We start from the raw sequence: 21,224 nt of genomic DNA, 5'->3' as shown, positions 1-21,224 counted from the left end.
TACTGGGGACGCCCCTAGCAGCTGCCTCTCCTTATATGGTCGAGGGAAGGGTTGAGAGGGTGGGGAATGTGGCTCCACTGCCTAGAGATCTGCACTCTGGAGGGATTCTGGGAGAGTTTAAAACCTGTAGACTTTAACCTCTCAAAATCTACAGAAATGTACAGATGAGGAATAAACTGCGCACCCGCTTAAACCAGGAAAGGGCCATCCTAGACTCTGAACACAGGGAATGGCGTGTGCTCGGCTTCATTTACCTGTTTCTCCAACTTTTAGTACTCTCTGCCTAATTCAGAATAGGCGCTCAGGAGAAAATTATTGGCTCGAAAGAAGTCCCTGAGGGGCGTACTGCCCTCGGGAGTACTGCCCTCCGGTACGACCAAATTTTAAGCCCCGCCCTCCACTCCTCCCCCTTTTCCCTGCCTGCGCGCCGTTGCCATGGCAGTAAGGGGGCGCGGCTGACGTTCAGCAGTGTTTCCGGAAAGATGGCTGCTGTGGACGCTGCTGAGGAATCGGTAGCGGTGGTGGCGGCTGTTGAGGCAAAAGCAAAGGACGAAGAGGAGGAGGAAGAGGAATTGCTGTCACCATGCGAGGCGGTGCGCTGGGCCCCAGTAGGGGCGGTGGCCGAGACCGGGCCTGGGGTGTCTGCATTTTCGGAAGAGGCGGCAGCCGAGGAGCCCGGCACGGCGCGGGGTTCCCCGCCGGACTCGCCCAGCTGTACCTTGCGGCGGTTGCGGGCCGAGCGGCGGCGGCTGGATTCAGCGCTACTCGCGCTGTCCTCGCACTTCGCGCAGGTGCAGTTCCGCCTGCGCCAGGTGGTGCGGGGAGCACCGGCGGAGCAGCAGCGCCTCTTGCGCGAGCTGGAAGAATTCGCCTTCCGCGGCTGCCCTCACGTCCTGGGTTACGAGGGGCCCGGGGACCCTGCCAGCGACGAGGGCGGCAGGCTGCCCGGGGACCGGCCACGGTTGCGGGGCGAGGACCAGGTGAGCGGCTGGGGCTGGGCCCCAAGAGATTTAGGAATAGGGAGTTAAGTGAGTGGCGTTGCTAACGCAGACGGAAGTATAAAGGGGAGAACAGACTCAACTAGGTGCTTATGGATATGTCAGAGACAGGGAGACTGGAGCCAGATGTAGATGGCATAAGAGAACTAAGCGGCCAGGGAACTTGTGAGAGGTGCATACTGAAGGTATGGGAAAAGTGCTCTGATGATGCGAGGAGAGGGAGCAGAGTATTGAGAAGACAACGGGACAACGAGTGCAGCGGTACTCCCACTTACCTTCCGCTCCTCATTAAAAAAAAAAAAAAAAAAAAATCCTGGCCACCTTTTTTGGTACTGGAGATTGAATCCAGTGCCTTGCGCTTGCTACGCACGGGATCTATCATGGAGCTACACTCTCAGTCTTAAACACTTTTGTTGATGGGGTATTCTGACTATGGGGATTAGAATTAGAAAGTGAACTGGAATCCGTGGAAATTTAGATTAATTTCTGTGCTTTCCTGTAAATCTAGGTAGTCTTTAATCTTTATACCCTCTTATCTGGTGAGAACTTGGATGAACAGCACAATCTCCTATTAACTGAAAAAAACATGACACCTGATTATATAAATTTCCTAACATTGGGGCTGGGAATGTGGCTCAAGCAGTAGCGTGCTCGCCTGGCATGTGTGCGGCCCGGGTTCGATTCTCAGCACCACATACAAAGATGTTGTGTCAGCCGAAATCTAAAAATAAATATTAAAAAATTCTCTCTCTCTCTCTCAAAAAAAAAAAAAATTCCTAACATTGGTATTTTCAAACTGCTCTTTCATCCTGCTTAATAACTAGATATTCTGAATGAAGTCCTCTAGTAACTGACAAGATGGATTCAGTTTCCCTGCGTTGAGAAGCAATGAAACTATGTATTCCACACCAAGAAAAAGTTTCCTTACAAGTTTTGAATCTCTGGAAGTGAATTCATGTAGGTAGCTTGTTGGAGGTGTTGAAACACACTGCCTTTTTACTCTTCAAATTACAACTCATATGTGGCTTTCTTCCCACTCAAATTGATTTTAGCCAACAAAGTTTATCAGCAGCAGATATTGACTTATTTTAATCAGAACAGTTTTCAGTGCAATCCTGTATTTATTGTTCCACCCTTTTTTCCACATCCACAGATAAGTACACAAGGAATAGCCACCTTAAATTGCCAGACTTGAAGATTAGAAAAGATAGAATTAGTTTTGCAAGGTCCATTTCAGGATGGAAAAGCACCAAAGATTCTATGTGAATATGGCACACTTCATTGTTCATTTTCACTTTCAGAAACAGTGTAGCACTATTTATTTTAAAAATGTTTTTAATCAGTTGTTTTTTGCAGTACTGGGAATTGAATTCAGGGGTGTACTCCCACTGAGCAAAGTCTCCAGCCCTTTTTATTTATTGATTTTTGTTTATTTATTTATTTATTTTTGGTACTGTGGAATTAAACCCAGGGGTGCTCTACTACTGAGCCTCCCCAGACCTTTTATATTTTTTCTTTTGAAACAGGGCCTAAGTTTCCAAGGCTGGCCACAAACTTGCTGTCCTCATAACTAGGGTGGTGGCTCATGCCTGTAATCCCAGTGACTTAGGAGGCTGAGGCAAGAGGAGGCCAGCCGCAGCAATTTAATGAGACTCTGTATCAAAATTAAAAATAAAAAGTGTTGGAAATACGGCTCAGTGGTAGAGTGTCCCTGGATTCAATCCTTACAACCACACACACAAAAAAAACTTCGCACTCCTGACTCAACCTTCCAGTTCACCAGGATTACAGGCATGTACCACCATGCCCAGATGGTTTTTTATTTTGAGACAGGGACTCACTAAATTGCTGAGGCTGGTCTTGAACTTGAGATCCTTCTGCCTCAGTCTCTCAGGGTAACACTTAAAAAAAAAAAAAACTAGTGGGTCTACGTAATAAACAGATAGAATCATATGTGCATATGTTGACCTGTGAACAGGTAGTAACTAAGTGGGGGACATCTTTGAACTGAATAATTTACTTATTGGTTCCATTTTGTTGTTGTGTTGGTGATAGTGCTGGGAATGGAACCAAGGGCCTCACGAATGCTAGGCAAAGCCATATGACTGAGTTACATCCCCAGTCTCCCCAATTTTTTTAAGCCAATATTTTTTTTTAAAGAGAGAGTGAGAGAGGAGAGAGAGAGAGAGAATTTTTAATATTTATTTTTTAGTTCTCGGCGGACACAACATCTTTGTTTGTATGTGGTGCTGAGGATCGAACCCGGGCCGCACCCATGCCAGGCGAGCGCGCTACCGCTTGAGCCACATCCCCAGCCCCTTAAGCCAATATTTTATCTCAGTTCACACTAGGAATGATATCTATTATTTCCTGCTTTGCACCAGAGCTCATTGTTCTCTCCTATTAAATTTATTGCCCCACACTCCAGCAAATATCATACCATAGCTACCATAGCAAGAGATAGAATTCAGCAGATATAGTCCTGAAAACAGAATTGTTATTTATGTCTGATTTCTTTCTTCTTTGGCTTCACAAAGTTGGGATACAATGAAAACAGAAATAAAGTCTATTTTCCCAGGTCTTTCTCCTTAGGCTAGTTAGATAACTTCCTTCAGTCAGAGTTCATTATTTGGAATTTGTCATTCACTACCTAATTTAGTTCAGTAACATGTAACAAATATGTACTGAGAAGCCAGGAGCAGTGGTACACACCTGAAACCCCAGTGACTCAAGAGGCTGAGGTGGCAGGAAGATCTCAAGTTTGAGGCTAGCCTCAGCAACCTGTGGAGATCCTGTCTCAAACCAAAAAATTTAAAAAAGACTGGAGATGTAGCTCAGAAGTACATCACCCCTGGGTTCAGTCCCCAGTACTGGGAGGAAAAAAAAGTACTGAGAACCCATCCTATGTTGGGCACTGTGCTTGGTATTGGTAATCAAAGTCAAGGCCCCTTACCCTTAAGAAGCTGAGAAATTACTGGAGGCAGAATCATAAAAGTGTGTGCAAAATACTGAGGAGGAAATTATTCATCCTGCCTGGAGAAATCAGGAAAACTTCTTAAAGGCAAGCTAAGACTTTACGAAGCAGGGGAAAGAGGACAGGATTCCAGGAAAAAACTGCAACAGAAAGGTTTGGAGAAGGGTATCCTAAAGAAAGACTTGCTTTTGTGTTGAGCAAAGCTAATGCAAGAGGATTGCTTTATAAATACTTGAACAAAAAGTTAAATTTGTTGCTTTTCATTTTTTTCTCTCATGCAAATTACTTCTGGAGGGCTTGGTAAGTACCTTTTTAAGGTTAAATTTAATACTGTTATAGACTTCTAGTTTAAAATGTAGCCTTATACCTACAAATAATTTGCCGGTTTAGCTTTTTTAAATTTTATTTTTTAAAATTTATTTGTTTTGCAGTGCTGGGATCAAATCCAGGGCCTCAGATATTCAGGAGAAGTGCTCTACTGCTGAGCTATGCCCCCAGCACCTGCTTTTTGGTTTTGATAGTCAAGAAAGTCAAGGAAAAGCCAGTATCTAAGAATATATTAGCAGGACTTTACCATCTTGAAGATTTTTTAATAATTTAAGTGTAGAAATTATCTGGTAGCCAATAGCAAAAAAAGGAATTACTTCTAGAAGATCTTAACCAGACTTAACAAAACAAGGGGCTGGGTATACATAGCTTAGTAGTAGATTGCATAGGGCCCTGGGTTGGATCCAAAGCACTGCCCACAAATAAATAAATAAATAACAGTGATCATGACCTTCCCACCCCATTACTTGTAGATGTTTCTCCCTGGCACCTTCATTTGATTGTTTTAATTTTTTTTAAGTATCCTATAATCTTATCAGAGGAAATGGAGGAGATTTGAACCTTAAGAAAATTGGTTATGAGTTAAAAAGCCTTTCTTTAAACCCTGTCCCCCAGATTCTCTTGCAAAATTTAGCTGCACAAGGTATTCAGGAGTTAAGCTATGGTCTTTGGTTGTGGATGATGGCATGTTTAATTCCTGGGAGGCACTCTTGGCTAAGAACGGGTTGTCTCTATCCCAAGTAGACCTTTAAAAAACAAAAAGTTTTAACAAAAGACTTCTTTGTATTTATATCCTGTTATCCTGTTTCCAATAAAGAACTTTGTGTTGTTGTTGGTTTTTTTTTTTTTTTTTTTTCAGTGCTGGGGATCAAATACAGGGCTTGCATGTGCTAGGCAAGTGCTGTATCACCAAGTTATGCTTCCAGCGCCAGAACTTCCTTTAAGAAAACATGTGTATAATAAATTGCCCTGTAGCTGGTGCACCCAGCCTATAGTCCTAGCTGCTGGTGGGAGGTGCTGGAATAGGAGGAACACTTGAGCCCACGAGCCCAAGACCAGTCTGGGCAACACAGTGAGACCTGTTCAAAATAAATAAATAAATCACCTTGGGTGGAATAATTATTATTACTTTCGACCTATCTTGTCAATTGAGTGTTTCATATTTTCCTGATCATTATTGGTTTAAGGGGGGTGTTTTTGTTTTGTTGGCACAGGGGATTGAATATAGGGGTATTTTACCATTGAGCTACATTTCCAGCTCTTTTTATTTTTTATTTTGAGACAGGGTCTCACTATTTTGCTTAGGGCCTTGCTAAATTGCTGAGGCTGACCTCAAACTTGCCATGCTCCTGAGTTCTGGGATTACAGATGTGCATAACCATAGCCAACCAAAAAGATTCTTAATGTGTCATGAGTTTCTCTTCTGTGAAATGGACCAAGTATTTTTTTTTCTTAGAGTGAGCGGGAAAAACAAGAGCGTCTGGAAACCCAGAGGGAGAAACAGAAGGAACTGATATTACAGCTCAAGACTCAGTTAGATGACCTGGAAACATTTGCCTATCAAGAGGGCAGTTATGACTCCCTGCCTCAATCTGTGGTCTTGGAAAGACAAAGGGTGAGCAGGCCTTAAAGGCACCTCCATCATTACACACGGTTAACTTGTCCCTGCCAACATTCCCAGAATAGCTTCTCCAAGTTCAGTTTACCTGTGGCCTCACTGAGAATCCCTACTGGTTCATATCAGAAGGAAATTTTATTCTCATATAGAGCCATTCTTTATTTACACATGGAAAATACATGTTCAAATTGTTTCTAATAATGTTGCTCGAAAATTTGTGCTGTAATATACCTTGATGTTTTATAGAGTTGTCCTTTGGTTGTCTAAAGTAAGGCAAGAAGAGAAAAGATTTTAAGAAAAATCAGTATACATTCTCTTGGAAACCTTTAGAGGAAACTAAATGTGAGGCCTCTTTGGGTTATTCATACTTTTGTTTTACTGAGTGAAAGCTGATTGTCCTGGTAAAAAAAATTACAGTGCGTAAAAGGAGCCATTTCTATCAGAGAGGAACTAAAGGTTCTTGTTATGTTAAAAGTAGTAGAGCCTGATCTTGATCAACAGTTGGATATTCTCACAAATTTGGAGGTCTGCTGAGTTTTGATTTCCATTTAAATATATACTCCTTGCTTAAGAGTCTTCTTTCTGGGGCTGGGGATGTGGCTCAAGTGGTAGCGCGCTCGCCTGGCATGCGTGCGGCCCGGGTTCGATCCTCAGCACCACATACAAACAAAGATGTTGTGTCTGCCAAAAACTAAAAAATAAATATTAAAAAATTCTCTCTCTCTCTCTCTCTTTCTCTCTCTCTTTAAAAAAAAAAAAAAGAGATTCTTCTTTCTAACCCTCTCCTTGAGAATTCTAAAGTGTATGTTCATTGCTTATGATCCTGATAGGTGATCATAGATGAGTTAATAAAGAAACTGGACATGAATCTGAATGAGGACATCAGTTCCCTGTCCACTGAAGAGCTTCGTCAGCGTGTGGATGCAGCAGTGGCTCAAATTGTCAACCCAGCCCGAGTGAAAGAACAATTGGTTGAGCAACTGAAAACCCAGATCCGAGATCTTGAGATGTTCATCAGCTTTATCCAAGGTCAGAGAAGAGATTGGAGATAGAAGGGTGGATGGATGTCATACTAATTATATTTATTCTGAGTACTAATACCTAAAGGTACCAGTTATGTTTTTCTTTTTTTTTTTTTTTTTCAGACTGGTTCTCTTAGTGTTGTCCAGGCTGACCTTGAATTTGTGGGCCTAAGCAATTTTCCCACACCCCAAGTAGACTAGTAGACTATAGACATACACCACGCACCACTGGCCCTGGCTAAGGTGCTAGTTCTTTTTTTTTTTTTTAAATTGTATTGCTTTGCTAGCAAAGGAGAAACACAGGCTATGATTCCCCCCATCAGCAGGAACAGGGGGCTTTTAAAAGAGATGATTCAAAGGCTACATTCTACTTGTTTTCTGTTGGAGTTCTAATTCACTTGTTAATATGGGAGATAGTCATTTCTGAGATCTTCTGGTACCATCCCCAAAGTCTGGCTTGCTTTGTTCCTATGGTGGGTGTGTACTCAAGGACAGGTAAATCTTCTTAAAATGGGGAATCCTGTTTTCCCCTGAGATTAGGGACTAGGAGAGATTAGGGAAGAGCAGGGAGAGAGGAAGAGAAAGAAACATGTCCATTTTAAAAATAAGTTGCAGGGCTGGGGATGTGGCTCAAGCGGTAGCGCGCTCGCCTGGCATGCGTGGGGCCCGGGTTCGATCCTCAGCACCACATACCAACAAAGATGTTGTGTCCGCCGAGAACTAAAAAAAAATAAATAAATATTAAAAATTCTCTCTCTCTCTCTCCTCTCTCACTCTCTCTTTAAAAAAAAAATAAGTTGCAGTAGCAGAACAGCAAGGGCTACATTCAAAGCATAAAGTGGACCACTGTTACATTGCTAGTTCTTAATGTACTATTTAAGAGGTCTTATCTACATGATAGAGTAGAAGGAACACGGTTTTAGAACCAGATAAAGTTCCAGTGCTGCCACTTCCTGGCTTTATATCTTTGGGCGGGTTACTAACTGCTTTAGTTTCTTTCAATTATTTATTTATTTATTTTTATTTATATATGACAGTGGAATACATTAAAATTCTTATTACATATATAGAACACAATTTTTCATACCTCTGGTTGTATACATAGTATATTCACACCAATTCGTGTCTTCATACCTGTACTTTGGATAATAATGATCATCACATTCTACCATCATTAATTACCCCATGCCCCCTCCCTTCCCCTCCAACCCCCCCCCCTTTAGTTTCTCTCATCTGAAAAATGATTATTCAAGCTTTATTTACTAAACAAATATTTATTGAGCCAACTACAATATGTCAGTCACCATTTTATGCAATGAAATAAGAATTTATAAGATTTTTGGCATACAGTAGATATCATTAAATATTTGTTAAATTTTTTTTTTTTTTTTAAGAGAGAGAGAGAGAGATTTTTAATATTTATTTTTTAGTTTTTGGTGGACACAACATCTTTGTTTGTATGTGGTGCTGAGGATCAAACCCGGGCGAGCGCGCTACTGCTTGAGCCACATCATCAGCCCTGTTAAAATTTTTTTAGTTGCAGATGGACACAAAGCCTTTGTTTTATTTATTTGCTTTTTTTTTTAATTTTTTTTTTTAGTTGTAGATGGACACAATACATTTATTTTATTTGTTTATGTGGTGCCAAGGATCGAACCCAGTGCCTCATGCATGCTAGGCAAGGTCTCTACCACTGAGCCACAACTCCATCCCCTATTTATTTGCTTTCATGTGGTGCTGAGAATCGAACCCCATGCCTCACACATGGCTAGGCAAGTGCTTTATTACTGAGCCACAACTCTAGCCTGACATCATTAAATAGTATTTTTCCTTTAAAAGTCTGCCACATAGACTAAATAACTGTCTCACCTTTGTATCCTCTGATTACAGATGAAGTAGGAAGCCCCTTACAGACAGGTGGTGGACAATGTGAGTGCAAGGCCAGTGGGAAGACAGGAAATGGCTCCACCAGAACAGGCAGCAGCAGACTGCCTCCAGGAAACAGCAAAAGTAAGTGCACCTTCCAGAACAGGAAAGTCCATAGAGACAGAAAGTAGATTAGTGATTGTTTAGGTATTGGGAAGAAATGGGGAAATGCTAATGGTGCAGAATTTTTTTGGGGGGGGAGGGGGAATGAAGAAAACATTTTATAATTGATTACCACAATGGTTGCACAACTGAATATAGTAAAAAAAAAAACACCAGGGCTGGGATGGGTAGCTTAATGGTAGAATACTTACTTAGCATGCACAAGGCCCTAGGTTCAATTCCCAGTATCAAAAAACAAACAAAAAGAAAACAAACCAAAACCCACTAGATTGTACACTTTAAATGGGTAAATTATGTGAAACATGAATTTTATCTCAATGCAGCCACAATTACTAAAAATATAAGTCAGTTCAACTACATCTTAGATGAGTCTTGCCTTTGTGTGTCACATATACTATTGCACAGAAGCAAGACTTGATCTCACCCTGTTACTTACAGAATGTTCCTCTGTGCCATTATGGCCTCCTACTGACCAGCCATTATCTTTTCTAAACAGTGAAGACAGAAGATGTGAAGAGAGTCCGGGAGACGGGGCTACACCTGATGAGGAGAGCGTTGGCTGTGCTCCAGATCTTTGCTGTTAGCCAGTTTGGTTGTGCCACAGGCCAGATCCCTCAAACCCTATGGCAGAGAGGCCAGGCCGACAGAGACTACTCCCCCTTACTGAAGAAGCTGGAGGTATCAGTAGATAGAGTGAAACAGTTAGCCTTGAGATACCAGTCACATGACCATGTCATCACCTCTGCCAACCTCCAGGACCTCTCTCTGGGAGGCAAGGATGAGCTGACCACGGCTGTGCGGAAGGAACTAACAGTGGCTGTGAGGGACCTGCTGGCCCATGGACTCTATGCCTCTTCCCCTGGGATGAGCCTTGTCATGGCCCCCATTGCTTGTTTGTTGCCAGCCTTCTCCTCAGCCCCTGAGACCATGCATCCCTGGGAGCTCTTTGTAAAGTACTACCATGCTAAGAACGGCCGTGCTTATGTGGAATCCCCAGCCCGGAAGCTGTCCCAGTCCTTTGCCCTGCCTGTTACGGGTGGCACTATTGTGACCCCCAAACAGAGTCTACTGACAGCCATCCATATGGTGCTGACAGAGCATGACCCTTTCAAGCGCAGTGCAGACTCAGAGCTGAAAGCCTTAGTGTGCATGGCCCTGAATGAACAGCGTCTCGTGTCCTGGGTGAACCTCATCTGTAAGTCAGGATCACTCATTGAACCACACTACCAGCCCTGGAGCTATATGGCCCACACAGGCTTCGAGAGTGCCCTCAACCTGCTCAGTCGCCTCAGCAGCCTCAAGTTTAGCCTCCCTGTGGACTTAGCTGTGCGCCAACTGAAGAACATCAAGGATGCCTTTTGATGAGACTGCCTGGACAGCTCCTCACTCTGTAGATGTGTTAGACTTCTAGAATAAGAGAAAGTGGTCCGAGGAGGGATGAAAGACATTTTTCCTATACTCTGCTTAGGTGGCCGGCAAAATATTTTCCCTCCATCAAGTTAGTATCTTGGAAAGATGTGCTGGAGACCCTCTTATTTAAAAGGTTCTCACAACTGGTTGCGGTGGCATATGCCTATAATTCCAGTGACTCAGAAGGCTGAGATAGGAGGATCGTAAGTTCAAGGCCAGCCTTGGCAACTTAACAGAGACTCTGTCTCAAAATAAAAAATGAAAAGGGTTGGGGATATGACATAGTAGCAGAGTGCCCCTGGTTTCAATCCCCAGTACCAAAAAATAAAGTAAAATAAAAATAAAAAGGTTTTCAGGGTCGGAGGTGTGACTCAGGGGTAGAGCTCCTGCTTAGGATAAACAAGGCTCTAGGTAAGTTCAATAAATAAACAAAATTTTGTCTCAGCATGCACTGCAATGTACATGTGGGCATATGTATTTGAGCCTGTGTAAAAGGAATCAGGGCACACAGCTAATGTCTCAACTTATTGTGCCATATCTGATATTTAGAAAACTTGGGTTGCTCTAATCATTCCATGGCAGTAAGTGACAACATGAATGAATTGTTGGTTCAGAGATATATTTGTGTTGAGACTCCTGTTAGTCAAGTTGGGAACTATCCTCCTTTATATGAAGCAAGTTTGAAACTTAGAAAGTTTAGGTCAAGAATTTAAATTCTGGGGCTGGGGATGTGGCTCAAGCGGTAGCGCGCTCGCCTGGCATGCGTGCGGCCCGGGTTCGATCCTCAGCACCACATACAAACAAAGATGTTGTGTCCGCCGAAAACTAGAAATAAATATTAAAAATTCTCTCTCTCTCCTTCTCTCTCTTTAAAAAAAAAAAAAAGAATTTAAATTCTTTTTACAAATATTGATTCCTCTTTCTTCCTGACTCCAAATGTCAGAGAAGACATTCCAAGGCTTCCTGTAAATTTTAAGAATGTGAATATCTGAGAATAATATTTATCTCTGTTTTTTTTGTTTTGTTTTGTTTTAGTACTGGGGATTAAACCCAGAGGCACTTTATCATTGAACTATACCCGCAACCCTTTTTATTTTTTATATTAAGACAGGGTCTTGCCTAGTTCTTGAGGCTGACCTCGAACTTTTGATCCTTCTGTCTCAGCTCCAGAGTGTCTTGAGATTATAGGCATGCTCTACTGCACCTGGTTGAAAATAACTTTTTAAAGGGAGTTAACCACAAGTTGATTTTAATATAAGCCTCTTTGCTTGAATAGTAAGAACTGAAAAAAATAGTAAGAACTGAAAAAAAACAGGGTTTTTTTTTTTGTTGTTGTTTATGAGGAATGGGAACCCACGTCTGATATTATGTCCTCTAGCAAGTACTTTCTTCTGTGTTCCTCTCAAGAAGACTGACGGTCTGTTGAAGGAAATGTTTTCAAGATATACTTCTCAAGAGAATTCTTGCTGCTCAAATATGTATAGGAGTAGGTATCAGTAACTAGGGGCTATGCACCCTGGGTTGTGAATCTCTAAGCATCACTTGTCCTGGAGGCTAAATGATGGAAGAGATCTGATCTTGCAGTGAGGTCTGCATTGGGGATTGGAACTATGGCAGATCACTGTTTACAGACCAGTGTTTCATTATTAACTGACTCTAGAGTGGTCCTTTTGGGTCTTCAATATTTTAGCCTTTTTAGTTTCTCTTTCATTCAGCTTGTGGTGGGTACTTCTCCAGGACTGTCCAAAGATGGGTAAAATATATTGCTCCAAACACTAAATATTCAGCATTATTTTCATGTATGAAATTGCCAGCTGCACTTAGTTTCTGCACTATTATGTAGTACATTTTAACTTAAACTTTTCCAGCATCATTACTTATTTAAGGTACATTATTGATATTTCATTAGAATTAGTCTAATTTTCCTATGAAACAAGATAAGTGTAAGGGGCTGGGAATGTAACTTAGAGATAGAGCATTTGCCTAGCACACATGAGGCCCTGGGTTCCATCCCCAGCACCACCAAAAAAAAAAAAAAAAATTGTGAAAAATGGTACATCTGTGGCTGCTAATAAAATCATAGTATTTTATGTAGTTTCTCTGCAAAGACTGTGAAACCCCTCAACTTTAGTTTATAAGTCTGTCTGGCTTTAACAGTCCATCTGATCCAGATCAGTATTAGAAACTGTCTGCTTCCCCTCTGTCCTGGATCAACTCAGATTTGGTGACAGTAGTGCTGGGGGGGGGGGGGGGGTGGCGAGGTGTTGTTGCCACCAGAATAAGTCCACTAAAAACTGCCCCAGACATTATCCCTCTTATGTAACCCTGTAATTCCATCCCCACAATAGATGTTACCACACATGCTGCTTTTAAATTGAACTTTTAAATCCTTTTGCCTCAAAGTCATTTAGGATAGGTTTATAAGCCTAGTGTTGTCTTTTTCTGATTTTCACAAAAACTCAATTACACTAAGATTTTGTGATGACATCATGGGAAACATTTTTGTGTCATCCTAATTTAATACTTGCTACTTAAAAGAAGGGGACAGTACTTTCTTCACTGTACAGCTAAAGACCCTGAACTGAAGAGAAATATTTTCTCAAGATTTACATGATGACGAAAGAGTTGGAATTTGAATTCATATTGCCTGAATGCAAAGCCTCTGGCCTTTTTCATGTTACTTCATTGTATCATGCAGTTTCTAGGTCTTTTGTTTTTTCTCTCTTATCTACCCCTTTACTCTCACTTTGCAGAGGAAACAATATTTTCTGCATATTTGATAGCAATTTCAGCTGCCAAAGAATTATGCTAACAGGCATTACTCTGCTAAGTCCTTCATGAAACCTAGAGGTGTTTAATAACAGGCAGTCCTACCAGCATTCCAACAGTCAGATGTCTGCTAGGTGCTTGGGGTGAGACAGGACAAGGGAGGGGGAAGGAAGGACAGTCAATGCAAGTATAAGGATATGAAGATTTGAGAAGAGATGAATTTGTATCCAGTAAAAGGGCTGGGCCTGCTGGGTGTGGTGGAGCACACTTGTAATCCCACCTATTCAGGAGGCTGAGATAGAAGAATCACAAATTCAAGGCCAGCCTAGGAAATTTAGTCCCTGTCTCAAAACAAGGTCTGGGGCCAGGCACAGTGATGCACACGTGTAATTCTAGAAGCTTGGGTATCTGCAACAAGAGGATTGAGAGTTCCAAGCCAGCCTCAGCAAAAGCGAGGCACTAAGCAACTCAGTGAGACCCTGTCTCTAAATAAAATACAAAAAAAGGGCTAGGAATGAAGTTCAGTGGTCAAGTGCCCCTGAGTTCAATCCGTGGTACAAAATAATAATAATCCTAAAAGGCTGGGTGTAGCTCAGTGATAGAGTGCCCCTGAGTTCAAACCAAGTACTGCAAAGGAAAAGAATAAAAGATTACATACTATTTGCCCTTAGGAATAGTCTAGCAAAGGAGATACCAATGTGGAAATTGGGTGAGCTTATTAAAAATAGAGATAATTGGGTCCTACCCCAAGAGTTTTTTATTCAGTGGTTCTGAGGTGGGGCCTGAGAAGTTTCATTTCTAACAGCTTCCTGAGTTATGCTGATGCTGGTGAGGGGGCTGTACTTTGAGAACCACTGATCCAAACTAAGATGTGTTGGGTTCTAGAATAAAGGTAAGTATGCATTGGGTTCCTGAGGGATCACAAAGAAGAGATTAATTCTGCCAGGTAGAATTCTTAAATGGCCTTGAAGAATGGATAGGATTTGAACAAAAGTCCTGGAGAGAGGCCTGGGAATGTAGTTTAGTTGGTAGAGTGCCTCACCTGTACAAGGCGCTGGGTTCAATCCCCAGAACTGCCAAAAAAAAAAAAGTCCTGGAGAGGAAGAATAGACTCCAGGACTTAGAGATTGATACTTTGAGTAATTTGAGAGGGTATGTGAAGAGCAGGGAAGAGTTCTTCCTGCAGTAAAAATAGGAAAGAAGTGAGAATTCGAACTTTGGAATAGAGAACCAACAAGGGACTTTTGTTTTTCTTTTTTTGGAGGTACTGGGGATTGAACTCAATGGCATTCTGCCAGTGAGCTACTGATGATTTTAATTAGATACAGAGATATAAGTACACAATTAGGGTAATAAACCATAGGAATAGGATTCTGAGGGCTTCAAGGAAAATTGCATTTTGGGGGGAATCTCAAGTAGGGAATTGATAGCATGGTGTGGTGGTGCACTCCTATAAACCCAGGGATTTAGGAAGCTGAAGCAGAAGGATCAAAAGTTCGTTGCCAGTCTCAGTAATTTAGCAAGATCTGTCTCAAAAAGGAATGGGGATGTAGCTCAGTGGTAAAGCACTACTGTGCTCAAAATCTCCCCAGTACAAACAAAAAAGTGGGACCTGGAATAGGTCCACCTGTGCTCAAGAAGAGTCATAGGTTCTTCAGTTGTTTGTTTGTTTGGGGGGGAATGGGGTATCCAACACAGGGTCTTCTGCTTGCAAGCCAGCACTCTACCAACTGAGCTATATCCCTAGCCCAGTTCTTCAGTGTTCTGATAACCAAAACCTAAAGTTTCTCTAATTTGGAGAACACCTGAAATACCATCTGAAAACACTTCTTCAGTGAGTGATGGCAGATAGTAATCAGAAATAATTAAGTGTGAGAGCTAGCTAGACTTTGACTCAGCTACATTTGAATCCCATCTGTGCCAGATTAAGGACCAACTCTGGATCATAATTTCATAGTGTCTGAATGGGAGGAAAATACCCAAGATGCAGAGTTGTATTAAGAAGGCTGTCAAACTTTATATAAAGTGCCAAGCATCTTGCATGGCACAGAGCAAGTGCTCAGTATGTTGACAGTATGGATTTAGGAGTCAGATTGTGAGTCCAAGACCCAGCTCTACTTACTTGTCGAGGATGTGGGCTTTGGGCAAAATTTTTATTTTTTGTAAGGGGTACTGGGGATTTTACCCAAGGACAATTTATCACTTATTTACATCGTCAGCCCTTTTTATTATTTTTATTTTGGTACTAGCGATTGAACCCAGGGACGCTCAACCACTGAGCCACATCCCCAGCCAATTTTTGTTTTATTTGGAGACAGGGCCTCCCTTAGTTGCTTAAGCCTCGCTAAATTGCTGAGTCTGGCTTTGAACTCAAGATCCTCCTGTCTCAGCCTTCTAGCTGCTTGGATTACAGGCGTGGGCCACCCCATCTACAACTAAAAAAATATATAAATATTTTAATCAGTTTCTTCAATTGCTGAATGGAAAGATAATAGTATTTATTACCTAATGTTGTTCTGAGGACCAAATCACACAATGTATGAAAATAGATTAACCTGGCCTGGCACAAGGTATTACCCTCCTCTACCTCCCTCATGCTTATTCTAGTCAGCAATGGATTTGACGTCATTAGATTCTAAATCTTGCAGTCAAGTGCTCTTATTTAAATCTTGTCTCTCCCTCCTGTCTAATAAATAAATGTCCCATTGTGTTCCCTTGGGGGGGGGGGTCGGGAGAGGAAAATTCAGACTATTTCCCCCTCCTAGCGTCGGAGAAGAGAACTACGAAAAAGGGGACACGCGCCCTCCCTGCTCTGGCTAGCATAAACCAGACTGGATTTCTTTCCTCTCATCTACTGCTAGAGCTGCTAATAAACTTTAATTTAAGCTGGGAACAGTGGCATAGGCTCCCAATCCCAGCAAAACGGAGGTTGAGACAGAAGGATAGCAAATTCGAAGCAAGCCTCCACAATTTAGTGAGACCTTATACCAAAAAATAAAAAGGGGGACTGAGATTGTGGCTCAGTGGTAGAGCGCTCGCCTAGCACGTGTGAGGCGCTGGGTTCCATTCACAGCACCATACAATAAATAAAAATAAAGGTATTGTATCCAACTGCAACTTAAAAAAATAGAAAAAAAGATATTGTGTCCGTCTACAACTAAAAAATATATATAAATATTTTTAAATAAATAAAAAGGGACGGGGCACGTGGCACACCCCTGTAATCCCAGCAGCTCAGGAGACTGGTGGGTTCAAAGCCAGCCTCAGAAGCCGTGAGACGCTAAGAAACTCAGTGAGACCCTGCTACTAATAAAATATGAAAAAGGCCTGGGGGTGTGGCTCAGTGGTTGAGTTCCCCTGAGTTCAATACCAAGTACCCCACCCCTCAAAAAATTAAATATTAAAAAAATTAAAAGGATGGGCTAGGGTTGTGGCTCAGCGATAGAGCGCTCGCCTAGCACGTGCGAGGCCCTGGGTTCGATCCTCAGCACCACATAAAATAAATAAAATAAATAAAATAAAGATATTGTGTCCAAGTACAAGTAAAAAAAAATAAATATAAAATAAAAGGACTGGGTGTATATGTAGCTCAGGGGTAGAGCGCCCCTGAGTTCAATCCTCAGTCCACACACACACACAAAGTTGTTCGATTCAACTAAACAAGCTGCCAAACCCTGCTTTCTCCTCCGAGCTTCCACTCGCAGTACAAACTGGGCGCAACACAGGTACCAAGGCGAGGCCTGAGGGGCGGGCCAGGAAGTGAGGTCACTCCTCCGCAGGGTGAAAGGTTAGCGGAAGTATCCTTTCTTCCTTTCTGCTGTAGCCCCGGCTGCTTGCTTTCGGTGAGTAGAGGTTCGGTCAGGGACTTCAATCCGCATCCATCCTCGGCTTGCGGGCTGAATTGCCGGGTGCATTCAGTCCTTAGGCCTCTGACGGCTTCGTAGCGGATTCCTTCCCGAGACCAGTGCCTGCGAGTGGCTTGGGTCAAGACGGCAGTGAGCAGTCTGAAGTTCCGGGCCCACGCAGGCATTGGCTAGGGAGTCTTTGGCTTAACGAATTTTTGAGCGTTCCCTTCTCCTTGCTCTCTGCAGAAATGGGCAAGTTCATGAAACCCGGGAAGGTGGTGTTAGTCCTAGCCGGACGCTACTCCGGACGCAAAGCTGTCATTGTGAAGGTATCAGTCCACCGGCCTCCTCCCCCTTCCATCCGGGGACCCGGCGGGTTGTGGAGGGGTTGTGGAGGGCGGACAGGCTTGGAATTTAAGACCTACTTCCGGGGAATGGTGATGCATGAGGGTTTTTAAGAGAGGAAGGGAAGATGCAAAATAAAAACAAATGTGAGACGTTCTCCATCAAAGAGGCTTTAAATTATAATAGTGGTCTACGTTTTACTGGACGCCTTATAGGTGTAGTCATGTAATTCTGCTTTAACTATGAAAGAATTCCTTTCTAATGCTAAGGTTTAGAGGACTTAATTTGCTAAGACTAAACAGGTAATTGCTGCAATTCTGTAAGAGAAACTGTTTAGTCAAAATGGTAACTGAGTGTATTTTAGTCTTTATTTGCTGCCTACCCACAGTTTTTGTGACCTCTTTAATGTTTTCCTTGTACTCCAGTTGCACACATCACCTGTCTTGCTGTTGTGACACATACACATATTCCACATATCTAGCACAGGACCTAAACGGGCACTCAGTTAATAACAAATGTAATACTCGTTTATTTAGAATATTGATGATGGCACATCAGACCGTCCCTACAGCCATGCTCTGGTGGCTGGAATCGACCGCTATCCCCGCAAAGTGACAGCTGCCATGGGCAAGAAGAAAATCGCCAAAAGGTCAAAGATCAAGTCTTTTGTGAAAGTTTATAATTACAATCACCTCATGCCCACAAGGTGAGCTTTTAAGAATTGATAGGAGTGTGACTTTTATATTTTCATGGTACTAGGGATTAAACCCAGTGCCTCACTCATCTTAGGCAAGTACTCTACCACTGAACTACATATCTGGACTATTTTTTTCTTTTTTGAGGAAAAGAAGGGGCTTGCATAGTTGCCTATAAGAAAAAAAATTGCTCTTTATCTGTCTTTATGTTAGCTAAAGATTGTCACCTTGTCTTTTATGATAAACACAGGCATAGGTTCCTAGTGAGCCCGTGAAAAACAGACTATCTTGGTACACTGGCTATAAGAATTGAGAGTCCTTGGACTGAGTATATAGCTCAATTGGTAGAGTGCTTGCCTTGCATGCACAAGTCCTTTTGGGTATGGTGGCCTGTGTCTACTTGGGGAGGTTTAAACACAAGGATCACCACAATTTCAAGGCCAGCCTTGGCAACTTAGAAGACACTGTCTCAAAAACAGGGTATAGCTTAGGGGTAGAACACCCCTGTGTTCAATCCCCACTACCTTGTCTGCCACTGTCCCTCCTCAAGAGTCCTGAACAGTTATTGCCAGGGCCTGGCAGCATGTTTCTTAAAATTCATGCTAGACCTGCCCAATTGCTTTGGTTTACTAATCTAAAAGCTGAGCAGGCTGGGTCTGGGGATGTAGCTCAGTGATCAGGTACTCTCCTAATGAAGATGTGACTTCAATCCCCAGACCTAAAATTTTAATTTTAAAAGATATGACTGCTTTTTCTTGGGTGCTGGACTATGGTGAGATTGATATAGCTAGCTCCTTACTGGTTACTTTGACAGAATATGAATAATACTAAGTGAAATGGATATAAATAGAAACCTAGCCAACTGCCATTTTGAAAGTTAAAAAAAAAAAAGGACCAGTATAATGATTTTTAGCTCAAAAAATAGGGAGTTGTGGGGGGCTGGGGATGTGGCTCAAGCGGTAGCGCGCTCGCCTGGCATGCATGCGGCCCGGGTTCGATCCTCAGCACCACATACCAACAAAGATGTTGTGTCCTCCAAGAACTAAAAAATAAATATTAAAAAAAAATTCTCTCTCACTCTCTCTAAAAAAAAAAATAGGAGTTGTGGAAAGTTGAGAAGGAGATTTTTCAATGACTTGAGTCTGTGTAAATGAATATTTAGAAATGAGGATTTCCAAAGAATGTTATCGGGGCATCAGCATTTACTTATTTATTTGTTTGTTTGCTTATTTATTTTTGTGATACTGGGGATTGAACCCAGGGGCACTTAACCACTGAACCACATCACCAGCCCTTTTTTATTTTGAGACAGTCTCACTAAGTTGCCTAAGCTGGCCTTGAACTTTTGATCCTCCCACCTCTGCCTCCTGAGATATAGGATTATATGTATGTACCACCGTGCTCTTTATTTAATTTATTTATTTTTATGTGGTGCTGAGGAAAGAACCCAGCACCTCGCACATGCTAGGCAAGTGCTCTACTGCTGACCCCAGCCCCTTTAGCAGTTTTTGATGAGAGCTGCTATGGAGTCAGACCCTGACCACCCCAGTGTCACAGAGGACTTGGTTATGTGAAAGCCCTAGTTAATCCTACCTTTCCACCATTGTTCTCAGGTACTCTGTTGATATCCCCTTGGACAAAACTGTCGTCAACAAGGATGTCTTCAGAGACCCTGCTCTTAAACGTAAGGCCCGTAGGGAAGCCAAGATTAAGTTTGAAGAGAGGTAAGTGGTTTCTGGTAGTATGTGTTGGCATATAGTTTTACTAATGTACATGAAAGAGTTTGGTCTTCTTGTTCCATTCTTTAATCTCTATCCCTTTTTTCCCCCTTTCTAGGTACAAGACAGGCAAGAACAAATGGTTCTTCCAGAAGCTTCGGTTTTAGATATTTTTGTTGTTGTTTCCATCATTAAAAACAAAATTAAAAAAAAAAAACCTTTGTCTACATGTTGTACAAGACTGAGTAAAGGAGAACATTCAAAGGATAAGATAACTGGTTAGTAAATAGAAAACTGTGGGTGAATATTTAAAAATCTTTGTAAGACTTAAAGACTACTCTGTCCACTGATTGATAATGTTTTAATGATGTGACTGCCTTCTATAGGTAAAGTGTGGTCTGCTGCCCCAAAAGGCTGCTCCTGACATTTTTAGTTTAGTATACCACTGTGCAGAATTCCTTAGCATTCCTGGTTTCTACACATTACAAATCTGGAGAACCTAAGCCATGACTTGTCCCCACTTGACACCTTAGCACAGGAGATTACCTGCATGATTTGTTGACCCACAGATTGCCAAAGTCCAGCTTTCCCCAGACTTAGTGAATCAGAGTTTACATTTCTAGTGTTTCTGTCTTTGGTACTGAGAATTGAACTCAGGATCTAAACTAAATCTCCAGCACTTTATTTTTTTATTTTTATTTTTTGGTTGTAAATGGACACAATAGCTTTATGTGGTGCTGAGGATCGAACCTAGTACCTCACATATTTTTAAAAGGAGATGAGGAGACTCTTACCCTCTGTCAGTGTGGCAGAGACTGGCATGAAAGTTTGATTCAAGGGACTTGGGAACTCTTATTGTATCACCATTGTGCAATACAGGAAAGATTTGGCCATAGATCTGGCATTTTACCTCTTTTTTTTTTTTTTTTTTAATCTGACCCTATTTTACTCTTTGGCACTCAAGATGGACTGTCACTTGGTAGAACTAGGATTCAGAAAGGCCCATTTGGGCTAGAAATGTTCTGTGGTAGAATGCTTGCCTACCATACCATGCACAAGTCCCAAGGTTCAATCCATAATACTGCCCTCCCCCCCAAAAAAAAAAAAAAAAAAACCTCCAAATAGGCCTGTTTGCCAAAGATTAGCACTTCACTTGAGTAACTGCAGTAGAAAATATCCTGGACTGGTTAAAAATTCTTAGAAACTAATACAAGCCTTAGGCAGTGGTTCACACCTGTAACCCCAACTACTCAAGAGAATGTAGCAGGAGAATCAAGTTCAAAGCCAGCCTCAGCAACTTAAGGCCCTTAAGCAACTTGGATCCTGTCTCAAGAAGGGATGGGGATGTGACTGGTTAAGTGTCCCTGGGTTCAATACATCTGTGTGACCTTTGGCAAGTTTCTAAGTCTGCCTTGATTTTCTTAAGTAGAACCAATTCTGTGGATTTCACAGAG

The 21,224-nt window shown here is 42.0% G+C and overlaps 2 protein-coding genes across 2 annotated transcripts; both read left to right on the top strand.

The window, feature by feature from the left end:
- Nucleotides 1-56: 56 nt before the first annotated feature.
- RUNDC1 (RUN domain containing 1) lies at nt 57-11,212 on the top strand. The gene is made up of 5 exons (XM_081271661.1): nt 57-980; nt 5,756-5,914; nt 6,748-6,946; nt 8,830-8,949; nt 9,485-11,212. Exons 1-5 carry the CDS (start codon nt 483-485, stop codon nt 10,348-10,350), a joined length of 1,842 nt encoding a protein of 613 aa, XP_081127787.1. The 5' UTR covers nt 57-482; the 3' UTR covers nt 10,351-11,212.
- A 5,972-nt stretch (nt 11,213-17,184) lies between these two features.
- RPL27 (ribosomal protein L27) lies at nt 17,185-19,987 on the top strand. Its single transcript, XM_081272572.1, has 4 exons — nt 17,185-17,341; nt 17,894-18,063; nt 19,666-19,776; nt 19,889-19,987. Exons 1-4 carry the CDS (start codon nt 17,261-17,263, stop codon nt 19,935-19,937), a joined length of 411 nt encoding a protein of 136 aa, XP_081128698.1. The 5' UTR covers nt 17,185-17,260; the 3' UTR covers nt 19,938-19,987.
- Nucleotides 19,988-21,224: the final 1,237 nt, after the last annotated feature.

This window comes from Spermophilus citellus (assembly GCF_964194105.1).
Source record: "Spermophilus citellus genome assembly, chromosome: 17".
Lineage (NCBI taxonomy): Eukaryota > Metazoa > Chordata > Mammalia > Rodentia > Sciuridae > Spermophilus > Spermophilus citellus.
This window is presented reverse-complemented; position numbering and strand designations above follow the sequence as displayed.

What these genes read in the sequence shown, in the direction of transcription:
- RUNDC1 (XM_081271661.1), top strand. Translation starts at nt 483, where the DNA reads ATGGCTGCTGTGGACGCTGCTGAGGAATCGGTAGCGGTGGTGGCGGCT. An exon ending in GGTTGCGGGGCGAGGACCAG is followed by an intron (nt 981 to 5,755) that starts GTGAGCGGCTGG and finishes TTTTTTTCTTAG; the next exon opens with AGTGAGCGGGAAAAACAAGA. An exon ending in GCCTCCAGGAAACAGCAAAA is followed by an intron (nt 8,950 to 9,484) that starts GTAAGTGCACCT and finishes TTTTCTAAACAG; the next exon opens with TGAAGACAGAAGATGTGAAG.
- RPL27 (XM_081272572.1), top strand. Translation starts at nt 17,261, where the DNA reads ATGGGCAAGTTCATGAAACCCGGGAAGGTGGTGTTAGTCCTAGCCGGA. An exon ending in AATCACCTCATGCCCACAAG is followed by an intron (nt 18,064 to 19,665) that starts GTGAGCTTTTAA and finishes CATTGTTCTCAG; the next exon opens with GTACTCTGTTGATATCCCCT. An exon ending in AAGATTAAGTTTGAAGAGAG is followed by an intron (nt 19,777 to 19,888) that starts GTAAGTGGTTTC and finishes CCCCCTTTCTAG; the next exon opens with GTACAAGACAGGCAAGAACA.